This window comes from Sinocyclocheilus anshuiensis, unplaced genomic scaffold (genome assembly GCF_001515605.1).
Source record: "Sinocyclocheilus anshuiensis isolate Anshui unplaced genomic scaffold, SAMN03320099.WGS_v1.1 scaffold364, whole genome shotgun sequence".
NCBI classification, from domain to species: domain Eukaryota; kingdom Metazoa; phylum Chordata; class Actinopteri; order Cypriniformes; family Cyprinidae; genus Sinocyclocheilus; species Sinocyclocheilus anshuiensis.
Genome location: NW_015555735.1, coordinates 376,551 through 390,170, shown reverse-complemented (window position 1 = coordinate 390,170; position 13,620 = coordinate 376,551). Strand labels below are relative to the sequence as shown.

Here is a 13,620-nt window from a genome sequence, read left to right as displayed (position 1 = left end):
ATCTAACAAATTAACATTTCTTGTCCATCATTCCTGGAGAATCTGACCTTTGACCTATGGACTCCGTTGGGAAAACTGCTTCTAAACTGACCACTTATACCCATTACCAAGCTACAGCAGAGCACCAATCCAGAAACCACTTCTATTTTTATGTACACATTTTTTATTTTTAATGTGTTATTGTCTGTGATTCATGAAGATCTCCAGCTGGAAACAAAAGAAACGAACATCACACCATCTCTCCAAAAGAAGGGCTGAGCCACCATGCATTTCTACTATAAAAAGCAGTTTAATTATTTTGTATATATATAAAAAAAATAAAAATAAAATTAACCAACAAAACTACAGAAACTGTTGCAGGGTTGTGACACTAGTCATCTGTGACAGTAAAAGGCCACTGGGGGCCGTACTAAATTACATTTGATCATAAACAGAGCAGACACTTTACGTTAAGTCCAGATGCTCGGATGAATACTGTTAACATGTATCTGTTGAGCCGACGCTAGTCTTTATGAGCTGTTGGATCCATGAAGCAGTGGACGCTCGGCCGCAAGCAGGGCTGGCTGCGTCTCTCTACTGGTCAGGCAGATGAGAATGATGGGAAGAGTAGCAGCAAGGCAGTGAGTTATTACTGGATCCACACGAACCTCACAGGAATGCACTTACACTGAGCACAAAGTCCATAAGACAAACTAGTGAACTAAAAGTGACATACAGCTTCCACTGAAGTGGTATGGAATGGTTCTGTCGAATCCACACCGACCGAGAGCAGACGACAATCATCTGCACGTTTCTCCTGGCTGTTTCCGGCGTACTGGAAGACATGGCATCAGATGAGGCCCACATCCTTTGGACGTACCGCTTACATACCCTGGAAACAGTTCTGGAATGACCTTACATTTACCATCCGTTTGGATTCACTCAATCGTTCATTCAATCCACATCTTTTCATCCATTAAAAAAACAAAGCTAAAACAAAGACAGTTATACTGCTATTCGTACAGGTGTCTGCTTGTATTCCTGGGTATATTTGTCAAGACACTTTGTTAATTATATATGTAAATATATATAAAATCAATCTGTGCAAGGAGTATGACAATCATCGTAAGCGTTGTTCTTTGAGATAACAGTATAGAAATAAAAGCGATGCTGACTCATCCACGTCTCGCAACACTCACGCAAGTATATTCGTTCTCAGCCATCTGAAATCACACACGGGCCGAGTCAGCATCAGTATCATTCAGTCGGCCTTGCCCCCCTCCCTTACATTTCATTAGCAACACTTGGCAATTTTGCTTTTCCTAAAAGAAACATTAATCTCTATACAATTCATACAAAAATAAACTTAAAACCAAAAAAAAAAACATTTCCCATATTGTTGTTGGCATCTTGTTGAGCACAGAGGTAGTGGCTAAATGGAGGGGAAGGGTGAGAAATTAGGTATGCAAACGTCTGAAAAATAAAAAAAAAACAGGGAAAGGAAAGAAAAAATAAATGTATAGAAAATGCTTTCTTTTGTTGACCAGAAGGATTTCTCGAAGAATAAAATATAATACTGCGATCACATACAAAAGTGTCCTTCATTTTTGTCTTTTTTGTGTTTTTTTTTTTTTGTACATTTTGTACAGTGTTCCTGCTCTTGTTGCTTTTCCTTTGACATGTAAAGGCATAACGGTCTGTGTGAGGGCAGGCATCCGGCCGTGACTCTACGCCAACGGGTCTCCCATGTCGTCGTCTCCTGCAGACAGCAGCTCTTTCTTCTCGTCTGTGCTGGCCAGAGAGTTACGGCTGTTATGGGCGCCCAAGTAGAGTGTGGCGTATACGGGGTTGGTGAAGTTTGTGGGCTGCAAGAGAAACACAGATGCAGATAAGCTGATGATTACTTTTATGGCCCATAGAAGATTAATGGCCGATATTACATTTTCAAACTATTTTAATGACATATATTAAAAATAATAAACTAAAAACTAAGTGAATTTATGCAATACCAACATTATAATAAACAGTAGGGATGCACGATATTATTGGACCAATATCGGAATCTGCCGATAATGGCTTTAAATGTAAATATCGGCATCAGCCCGATATGAAAAATTATGCCTATATGTCTTGCCGATAAGAGGAATACATTAACTCGCATGTGCTCAGCGTGTGCTAGCGATTAGATCACGTCAGCATTGTGGCTCATCCTTGAAGCAAAGTTTCGCCTGAATGGTGATTAGATTAACTACTTTGGATCGCTGCATTTAATCTGTGAAAGCACGTACAGAATGAGGCCTTCGGTGTATGATAGAGTAAACAGTAATAGCACGTGCAGTGGCAGCAGCAGCGGCAGCCTCCCTAAGTCCTAATGCCCGCTCATTAAGGAGTTTTAATTCCGTAGGGGGTGCTGTTGGCCTACTTCTAATAAAATGAAAGCAAAATACACAAATAATATTTAGACTGTGTTTCTGATTAAATAAAGCGGTAATTGATGCCATAAAATCATGAGTATGTTTTGATTTAAAAGTCAGAAACTTGCACGAACAAAAAAAAAAAAAAATCACAAACACAACACTTAAATTAAATAATTTTATATATACGTTCAATTAATGTGTAATATGTTATATTTTTTAAATTATGAAAGATTTTGAAAGATTTTCAGAATTTGTACAACTCTTTTGCTTTACATTATTTACAAATGTTAAATCATAAAATAAAATGTTAAGGTTACCACTGCATCTTTCAGAAAAAAAAAATAAAAATGCAGTGATTAATATATAGTTTATTTATAGTTATTTTCAAATCTTCAATGTACTGTCATTATAAAATAACTTTATTATTGTTTATATAATTCTAACAAATAAGTTCTTGTTAAAAACTAACCAAAATTAAAAATAATTATATATCGGTATCGGCATCGGCTATCAGCCAAAATGAGTTGAAAATGATCGGCATAAATCCAATACCGTGCATCCCTAATATACAGTATGAAAAATGGATATTCAAGACAAACGTTTAGACTGCAAAAGTGAAATAAAAGTTAATGTCTCCAACCAAACTAATATTTAAATAAAATATATATAATTATATATTAGGCCCTATTTAAAATTATGTAAAATATTTTATTTTACCAAACTAATAATTAAAAAGTTTAATATATGATCATATATTTATTTTATAAAATAGAAAAATATTTTAAAAACTATTTAAATTATTATTTTGATTTCAATCGATTATGATTGTATTTAAATATTGTATTTAAAGTTTTGGTTGAAATATATAAATTTTTTCACACACCCACACTGATATATACAAATCAATCAAGAATAATAACTAAATACAATAATAACAATAAAAAATTATATATAATTGAATATAAAATAATATTAACATAAAATATATATGATATAAAATATAATCATGTAATATTGTCATTTTGATTTTAATGATATTAGACAATAATTATAAACTATAAATATATTAAAATATTTTATATATTTCATATATTATATACATTTATTTATGTTTTAACGCCACATCAGCAACAATGTCTACATTCATGGCAACATTAACAGTATCATTTCAATATATCATTTACAGTAATATAACATTTTCTTAAGACACACTCACTATACAAAAACATACAAATAACAAAAATAGTGCTGATAAAAATCACATAGAATCTTTCAATTTAATCAATAATAAAATGCTATTTTTTTTTCCAGGAGAGACCTTTTTAAAAATGTCTTTTAATTTATTTTCTGAATAAAAACATTGTCTAATTTCATTTAAAATTGGACATTCTATTAAAATACGTTTTACACTCAAAAGATTCTTACATAAGTCACAAACTGGTTTCTCCTCCCCTTTCAATAAATATGAATGAGTGTGTCTTGAATGTCCAATTCAACATCTTGTATATACAACCTGGTTATATCTATTTTCAAAACAGTTAATTTACTACTGGATTCACCTCATATAGTTTGTTGTATATGCATTAATTCCATTCACCATTCATATATTATACAAAACATAAAATTATTTTATACTTTAATATTAAACATTTTAGCACAAAGAACATTTCAGCTGAAACTAACGATTACAAAATATAAACTTTAAAATATACAATTATAATAAATAATATTCAAAAAATCTAAATGACAAAAATATAGTACGTAAGACCCCTACCAGGGGGTTGGAGAATAACAAAGGTGTCACCTTATCTGGATCCAGAGTGAACTCAGAGTCCAGAAGCTCCCCTGCGTCATCGTCAGGCTCTCCTTCGTAAATCTTGTACGCCGGGTTCCCGATCTCAACGTTCATGGCTCCGTTGGTCATCCTCTGGTGCTGGAATCCTTTAGCGCTGTGGACACAAACACCAGTAAGCAGTTACATCTTTGTCCAAGCTTCTTCGCAACACACCTCTGCAGGCCGAGCCAAGGCACAGGAAGTTACACTCACACACACAAAGTAGCCTATCTCCAAGCAACTCCCAAACACAGACACACAGCTACATCCACCAGGGTCTCTCCTGCCGTATAAACACAAGTGCAAGGAGCCATGACACTTTGAGGAACCATCCATGTGCTTTCAGGTGGAGACTGCCAGCCAGAGTGAGCAACTCTGCAGGGTCTTAGAGAAAGCTGGATATCCACAAGACATGGTCCACTACGGTCAATGAGGTGCCAAACACTTAAAGCACAGCGACACTGCTCTCACGGACATATAAAACGGACACACGTCTACAGGATGGCGCGAGGAGGAGTGAGAGGGACAGGACGCAGCCCAGCACTGCGTCTTGCACCAACCAGTTGATCTATTTTAGCTGTCGTCAATAGATCCTTGTGTTGAAACTGGTAAAAACCACAGGAATACCACAGTAACAGCACAGGATCAGGCAGGAGAAGCAGGGAGAAAGAGAGGTAGAGTATGATGATGGGGGAGGAAGAGAGGAGAGGATGGACTAGAATGGGACCCTGCTGTTATAGAGTCAGAGTTACCGCGAACATCTGGAGCTGGGCTTGCCCCGCCTCACAGACCTGAGAGACAGAAAGATGCAGTTTAACCACAGAGAGAGAAAGTGAGAGAGCTGGAAATTGAGTTTAGTGTTAAATTAAAGAGGAATATGCAGGAATTAATGCTCTAAAGCAGGGGTCTTCAACAGGGTACTGAAGTGGGTCTGCCAATTATTGTATGAGCTTAAGGCCGGGACATACTAAGCCGACTTCAAAGAACTAGCAGCAACGAAAGCCAACGGTGTTGTCACCTTGCGTCGGCAGCGTCTGGACCACAAAGCTGCGCTTGAACACACTGCACAGACTACAGCCGACTGCAAACGAACACATGCGTTCTCTGCACCTGCGTCAGAGGAACTGACTGTCTATATCAGCAGCTATCAATTGTATATATTCCTAATTCAAAAGGAGAAACCGAAACAAGGATATACGAGATATACGCAGATATACTAAACGTAAACAAAAAAGCGCTTTCTTACCATTTTGAATATCAGTTATGTTGATAAACTATCTTAATTTTAAGCGGCTCATGTTTTTGTGAAAATATTTGCATATTGGAATGCTTTGGTAAGATCACGTAATATTAGAATAGCCTTCTGTCTGTGCTGCCTTTTATTTATTTGCTCATTTTCATCACTTTCGCTTTAATTTGCGGGCACGGACTCATTCGCTAAACTGAACATCCAATCAGAGTTCTCACTCTTGCTGACGGCCCCGACGTCGATTCAACATGTTGAATCGGGCTCACCAACTTTAGACTAAATCCCGGCCTTAATATGTATTCAACAAAAATCCATTTTATAACATGATAATTAAAATCACTGTAGAATTACAATTATAAAATAATAAAAAACAATTATATAATTACATGTAAAATATTTCCTTTAACCAAACAAATATTTAAAAATGTATAATATAATCATACCCTTATCATACAAAATAATTATGTACAATTATTTCCTTCAGCCAAACAAATATAGTATAATATATAATCATGTAATTATTATATAAGGTCTATCACCAAAACTAAGGCCCTCGAACTGAAAAAGTCAAAGATCCCTGCTCTACAGCAAAATGAAGAAGATGACAGGAAAAAAGTCTGATCAATACACAAAATAATTTTGGCTATAGCCCTGGAGTGTCTCTGAGTTCCATTGTACACACTGAAATTGTTATAAGTACTTACCCACGCATTCTCTTCTTGTACCACAAGATGGCACCAACCACTAACAGTGCAAGTAAGAGCAGTAACACCACTGGGATGACCACTGATGGAGTACCTACACAAAGAAACATGCATCATTATACTATTGCACAGATTTCTTCATAGCAACAGGCATACAAAAAAAAAAAAATTTGCCAATGCAAAGCTTCTTTTTGTTTACCTTGCCAAACTAAATTGAATATGAATCTGAGAGAGATGTAAAGAAATGCTGGCACTTACTTCCAGAGTCTGAGTTTTGAACAGGGGCGACATTGAGCTCACAGCGGAAACCTGACCAGCCTGTGTGACACCTACATAACACACACACACACATACACTTTACATTACTGGCAATCCTTATACAGAATCATGTTATTATAAGTTTTTAAGATCATGCTATAGACAAGTTTGTCAGCTATCTCAAGTACAGAATTCAGGACATTCAGGTAGATTATCTTTTATCTGGGGTACCACAAGGTTCAGTACTAGGCCTATTTTTGTTTTCTATTTTCTATATTCTATTTGCAGTTTAATTGTCCATTTTATGTGGATTTTATATGTTGGTGTTTTTTCTTTTTACTTTTTGCCAACAAAACATTTGCAAGAACATAAAAGCAATTTCTTTTATACAGCTCTGTCCACTTTACCTGCACTGTGGCAGCATAGTATGAGGGTCTACAGAACACTGGCCCTCAATGCAGAAGTCATCACAGGTGTAGCACGTAGGCCGCTGGATGTCATTAGCGCATCTACACAGAAGAACATAAATTATCATAGCACCCACATAAACAGCACACAACTGATCCATATTTATACGACTCCTTATTTCAAACAAGCTAAGGCTTAATGTTGGAAGACTATGAAAGCCCAGTGAGTTGAATGTGCTGGTACATACTTGCATGTTATCCCGCTGCCTAGCACTTCACACTTGCCCGTGCCACAGTATTCACACTTGTTCAGCTCACATTGCAGACCAAAGTACAACTCAGAACACTGGCAATGTTTAGTGCCGTTCATCATCTCCATACAAGTACCTCCATTCTTACAGAAGTCCTCACAATGACCTGCACAGATTGATCCCCAGTACATATTTGACTTTGTTTCATTTATTAGTAAGACTTCTGTTTGGATGCAAACAGCTAATAAAAAAACATTAAGACAATGGAGATTTTAGAAAAGACTGAACCCTCTTTAAGGTGACAAGTAGTTAAACTCACTGTACTGGCACTGGTCACCCAAGAAGCCCTTTGGACAACGGCAGGTTGGCTGGTTGCCCTGGTTGACAGTGCAGTTGCCCCCATTCTGGCAGTAGTTGTTGCAAACATGCAGGTTACATTTGGGGCCAGTGAAGCCAGTCTGACAGCGGCAGGTAGGAGCACCTGAAGAGACGAAACAGAAAGTGTTGCTGATGTAGCTATAAAGACAAATGTGCAGAACCCTGGCCACAAAGGCACAATGTGTCTGTGATTGTGTGTACCTGTGCGTGACGGGGAGCAGGTTCCTCCGTTCTGACAGTAGTCTCTGCACTGGTTGATTTCACAGCGTTCTCCACTGTAACTGGTGGGGCAGCGACATTTGGGCTGGTTCCATGCGTTGAGGAAACAGCTGCCACCATTCTGGCACTGAACATTACATGTAGGAGCTAAAGGAAAAATATGTTAAAGATGACTGTCTGAATGAACATCTTAAGTTTTATAATTTAATAATGTTGAGAAATGCCTAAGAAATTAATTTATGCTCATGAAGTATCAGAAAAAATATTTTATTTAATATCATAAATGCATTCAATCAAGCTCAAAAAATTGCATATGCACAATATTTACCATGTAAATTTTTTTTCCCCCCTATATTTCAGTGTAATAAGTAGCTTCAGCATTGTTCTGGCTGTGGTATAATATGAATTAGGATATAGTGTGAAAGTAGGTTCTTACTGAAGGGGGACTGGGTCGCTGGTGGCACCCCCGTACAGGTACCGTTGTCAGGGATGTGGTCATTAGGGCAGGTGCACACTGGCCCACTGGGACTGAGTAAACACAACCATTCACACTTCTTCCTATCACATGGGTTAGTCACTGTAAAAAAAATACACGTTTTAGATAGCAGAAAAAAAACACACTCATATTCGCAGTTAGACCCTAAAAAATGTGTCCAAACCACAAACACTTTCACACAGACACTCACTCTCAGGCTGTTTGTAGCGGTGATATAGGACTATGTCAGTTGCGTGGTTGATGCCAGTGGTCAGATTCTCCGTCTGACCTTTGCCAAACTTGTTAACCCGGAAGACAAAGTTATTGGTGTAGGTAACACCATAAATGTAATCCTCAAAGATATCAATGCTGAAGGGGTGGAGGAGGTCTGTAAGAAATTAAGAGAAGCTGATTAATATTTAAAATATTACTGTTTTGTACAGTTTCTTTAACCATATAAATGGTAGCCTTTGTGAGTATTAAAAAAAACATTTGAACGGTAGTGTATATTATATTGTAGCTAAATATACATTTTAGCAGATACAGTCAAGGATAAGCTTTAATCCCAGAGCATAATAGCATTACTGAACTGTTTTTGAGGTTGGATACAGCCACAACAGGGTCAAAGCCATCCAAACGCACACTGCCAATCATAGAGAGCTTGACATCTGCCCAGTACAGACGCTCATTGAAGTAGTCCACTGCAAGACCTGTTTTAGAGAAGATGTATGCATTAACACATAGATTTAATTTGAATACAGTGAACTAATTTCATGGATACAGATGGTTAAAAGCAGCATTACGCTGGTAAGACCTGTAGGCCATTGGATGTTCTCATGGACCAGGGTTTGTCTGAGTGTCCCATCCATGGCTGCCGTCTCAATCTTTGGATGATTCCCCCAATCAGTCCAGTACATGGTTCTGATATATGAAACAAAAATGATCTATTTGAAGCGATCGATTCTACTGTAGAATTAAGAAAACATACAGTACAGTATATGCTTCTTACCCTCTCTGAGGATCCACTACAATGGCATAAGGCTCATCAATCATGCCAGAAATCAGCGTCTTCCTGTGCTGGCCTGAAATCTGAGCAACCTCGATCACATCACGTCCCGAATCGGTCCAGTAGAGGTTACCAGCCACCCAGTCTACCGCGATTCCACGTGGCATCTTCAAACCTGGAATCTAAAGAGGAGACAGGGAAAATTCAGAAAAGGTACTGCAAAGCATGAAGCTTAATAATGAACACAGAATGTCTTGACTTACATCGAGGTTTGTGACACTGCCCTCGCTCTGCCTCGTGTTGCGGTGAGAGTTAGACATAGGACCTGATGGTGAGGATGGAGATGGCAGCTGGAAGCAGGAAATGCCAGACGTGTGCCAATTGGTCCAGAAAATGCGGTTGGTCTTGACGTGCAAGTCCATGGCATCGATGCGCACGTTGGCGTCGCCCTGGAATGTCTGCTCATAAACCCACTTGCGCATATCAAGATTTAGACTGCGGATCTCGTTATCATCCGCAATGTAGAGGACCTGTTTACTAACGTTTTGACCTGCAGATACACACAAAAAAGTTTTCCATAGGTGAATGGAGAGCATGCACAACTCTTAAGGCAAAGTGATTTAAAGAATAAAATCAGCACATACTGTCAGCCTTGCATGTGTTGTTAATCCTGGTGAAGTATTTGTGGCAGCTGCACTTGTAGGAGCCTTTGGTGTTGTTACATATGTGAGAACACATACCAAACTGCTTGCACTCATTCTTATCTAAAAAGAGAACACAACAATTTATCAAATGTTGATTTGCAGGTGGTGATAACCTTCACTGACATAAAAAGAAAGTCGTAAGCCTTTTTAAGATGGCAGACTAAGTACCTTCACAGGTGTTGTGTCCAACGCTCTGGAAACCCAGTTTGCAGGAGCAGAATGTGTCTGTGCCGTTGGAAATGCAGTGAGCCTCATCGCCATCTCCACATAGAGATTTGTTACTCTTACAGTCATTCAGCATGGTGTCTACAAACACACAGACAGACACATGAAGTCAATTCAATCAGGATTTAAGAGCCCTTTCTAAATATCAAACTATAAAATCAAAGCGGATTTTATCCACAAAGATGGACACTGGCATTATGAGAAACTATTAAATGTAGATGTGGGATCCCATACAGATGGCAGCATCTTACCTGTCTTGCAGCCAATCTCATCTGATCCGTAATCTTCACAGTCATTAAAGAAGTTGCACCGCAGGTTGGCACTGATGCATTTGCCATTGCTGCACTTGAACTGGTCTTTATCACATGTGGATGTGTGGTCTCCTATATAAACATGAACCATGTCGCACAGGTCATGAAAACACTCAGTGAGTCTGATATAAAATCATCGAGGCACGTCAAGAGCAGAAGACTCACCACAGTTGGTCTCATCTGAATTGTCCCCGCAGTTGTCCACACCATCACAGCGCTTGCCACTCCTGAGACATACGCGATTATTCAGACAACGGAAATTTCTAGTGGGTGGGCACTGGAAGTTTCCTGAATTATAGAAAGGAAGAAGTTTACAGTTTGAGCTTGCCATGGATTAATGTTATTTTTCTATTCATCACCAACAAAACATTGCAAATGAATTGTAAATATTTGTCAGGGACGCTGATCATTTTTATTACAATTCAACTGTGTGTGTGAGTTCTTACTGCATTCCTCAGGGTTCTCATCATCGGAATCCCAAAGAATGCAGAGTTTAGCAAAAAAAAAAAAAAAAAGTGAGATACTTGAGATTGTATTTTAAAAAGGACATTTGACACATAAATAAGCCCATTTCAGAAAGAAGCAGACATGCATACTCACCAGAAATATCACAACTCGCTTCATCACTGCCATCAATGCAGTCAGCATCAGCATCACAGTGCCAGCGAAGTGGGATACAGTGACCATTCTTACACTGGAATTGATCCTCCTCACACTTCAGATCACAGCCATGCTGAGAGACACAATAATATATGTACTGAGTTTAATATGTAATATTACAATAAAGTGCTGAGTGCCACAAATGGACTTACTGTATGCAATAACCACAAAAACCAACCAGCTAAAGAAACCTAAACTATATTTATATTTCTTAGCTCATATTTTAGCTGGAAGCAACAGCTACAAATGTCTTAAATATAAATTCAGCTGTTTGCACTCTCATTCTGACGGCACCCATTCACTGAAGATGATCCATTGGTGAGCAATGTAATATAAAATGTAAATTTCTCCAAATCTGTTCTGATGAAGAAAAACTCATTTACATTTTGGCCTGAAGGTGTGTACATTTTCAGCAAATGTTCATTTTTGGGTGAACCATTCATTTGAAATGCTTACCTTTGTAAAGAAATTAATATGCAGAATTTATTTTTGTCTACAAAAGGTTTTTTAAATCATGAGAAATAAAAATGTGTGAAGTGTGTTCAAACTAATTACAAAGTTTTCCATATAATTCAGGAAGAATCACTTGGTTCGCTAGGAACTTCATTTCGGGTAAATGGAGGAACATTGCATTTAAGCTCTGAATAAATGGTCCCTTGATAATTGCAGTTTATAGACTGGCTATACCCAATTTATATGAGATGGTGAAGCAGGCCAGTGAACTGCAGTACCTCATCAGATCCATCTGAACAGTCATGATCTCCATCACACTTCCACCTCCCAGCAATACAACGGCCGTTAGTGCAGGCAAACTCACTTTCAGAGCACTGACGTGGCACTGGTAGGGAGAGAGAGAGACATAAATGTTAATATTGAAGAAAAAAAAAAAACAGACAGCACAATAACAACTACAAGGAAAACAGGAGGAAAGAAGGGGACAAATTTCAAGACAAGGTCTATAGGTCAGCTTAGAGAGTGAGAAAAATTACCAACACATTCAGGGTTCCCACATAACGATGATCAATTTTCAAAAGAAATTATTTTTTATATATATAGTAGTGCTGTCAAATGATTAATCGTGATTAATCGCATCCAAAATAAGTGTTTGTTTACATATGTGTGCGTACTGTGTATATTTATTATGTATATATAAATGCACACACATGCATGTAGATGCATGTGTGTATATTTATATATACATAATAAATATACACAGTACGATGATGACCATGGGAACCCTACTAATTAGTTCAGAATCATTGTAAACACTTTAATTTTAAAGACAACAAAACCACAGTTAACAAAACAAACCCAAATCAAACTTTATTCAAGTTTCAAGATCTGAGCGTATAAACAGAAATGTTCACTGCTAGAAGCTTCACTATTTAATTTCGAGGAGGAAAATGAACTATATCATTTCTCCACCAGGGAGCAGAAGCTGCAATTGGCCACTTCTGTCATAAACACGCATGGAATCATGGGGAGATGAGAAGAGAGGAGAAGGAAAGGGAGCCAGGAATAGGTAGGTGGTTTGGAGGGAGGAGAGACCTACCTCTGAGTCAAGCCAATGGGTCAGTGTGAAATGAAGAATAGAGACAACATGAAGTGAGATGCATCAGTGAGCAATGTGAGTGAGCCATGACATAGGACAAATAACCACAATGCCTCCCACAGACATACGTGATGGTCAAAAATAATAATAAACCACTAGATTCACTCCTATAACTGGCGTACATGCAGTCTCAGGTGTGCGAACAGGAAGCAGTAATGCTACAGTCATTGTCGGTTGAGATACATACCGCACTTCTCCTCATCCGAGTTATCGCCACAGTCATTGTCATAGTCACACTGCCAGCGGCCCGGCACACAGCGGTTGTTCTTACAGCGGAATTGGTACGGTTCACATGTTCTCTCATCTACTTCAAGAAAATACGATGTAATTATTCACTTTTTTCAAATTAAACAAACTAAAATAAAGAGAATACAATGAATCATTTGTATTCACGTCCACGACAAATCAAAAATTTTTAATTAATAAAAGGTATAAATAGAGAAAATAAAGGCTGTCGCACCACACTCCTCTTTGGGTTCATCTGAGCCATCTCCACAATCGTCCTCTCCATCACATGTCCAACGGGACGGGATACAGCGGCCCGAGTCCTTACAGCGGAACTCATCCACACCGCACTTCATCTGAGCTGCAGAAAACACAAACAGCTTTAATTAGGACTGTCAGTCGATTAATCATTTGATTTATTTGGTTATTTTATGCTATATTATAATCTAAGGCTATTTTTGTATCAAGAACAAGATAAAATCAGTTAAAAATAGGTAAATAAACTATTAACAGACATAAGTAGTGCTGTTAAATCGATTAATTGCGATTAATTGCATTCCAAATAAGTTTGTGTTTACATAATGTGTGTGTACTGTGTATATTTATACGTATATATAAAGACACACACATACATGTAGAGATTTAAGAAATATATATATGTTTAATATAAATCATATGTAAATATGAATATATATATAAACTTGTA

At 37.7% G+C, this 13,620-nt stretch overlaps 1 protein-coding gene across 1 annotated transcript in view; it reads right to left on the bottom strand.

Moving 5' to 3' along the window:
- Positions 1-301: 301 nt before the first annotated feature.
- The window catches only part of LOC107673053 (low-density lipoprotein receptor-related protein 1-like), a 154,256-nt gene continuing 140,937 nt past the window's right edge, over positions 302-13,620 (bottom strand). The window contains exons 67-89 of the mRNA XM_016466490.1: positions 13,150-13,275; positions 12,877-12,993; positions 11,809-11,915; positions 10,942-11,150; positions 10,864-10,898; positions 10,583-10,705; positions 10,358-10,489; positions 10,050-10,187; positions 9,822-9,941; positions 9,441-9,727; positions 9,181-9,359; positions 8,986-9,092; positions 8,762-8,881; positions 8,383-8,559; positions 8,133-8,273; positions 7,679-7,843; positions 7,419-7,580; positions 7,097-7,265; positions 6,849-6,950; positions 6,442-6,512; positions 6,184-6,277; positions 4,201-4,345; positions 302-1,844 (exon numbers count right to left, since the gene is read on the bottom strand). Coding sequence (XP_016321976.1) covers positions 1,707-1,844; positions 4,201-4,345; positions 6,184-6,277; positions 6,442-6,512; positions 6,849-6,950; positions 7,097-7,265; positions 7,419-7,580; positions 7,679-7,843; positions 8,133-8,273; positions 8,383-8,559; positions 8,762-8,881; positions 8,986-9,092; positions 9,181-9,359; positions 9,441-9,727; positions 9,822-9,941; positions 10,050-10,187; positions 10,358-10,489; positions 10,583-10,705; positions 10,864-10,898; positions 10,942-11,150; positions 11,809-11,915; positions 12,877-12,993; positions 13,150-13,275 — 3,164 coding nt within the window. The 3' untranslated portion in view covers positions 302-1,706. The remainder of the gene's footprint in view (positions 1,845-4,200; positions 4,346-6,183; positions 6,278-6,441; positions 6,513-6,848; positions 6,951-7,096; positions 7,266-7,418; positions 7,581-7,678; positions 7,844-8,132; positions 8,274-8,382; positions 8,560-8,761; positions 8,882-8,985; positions 9,093-9,180; positions 9,360-9,440; positions 9,728-9,821; positions 9,942-10,049; positions 10,188-10,357; positions 10,490-10,582; positions 10,706-10,863; positions 10,899-10,941; positions 11,151-11,808; positions 11,916-12,876; positions 12,994-13,149; positions 13,276-13,620) is intronic.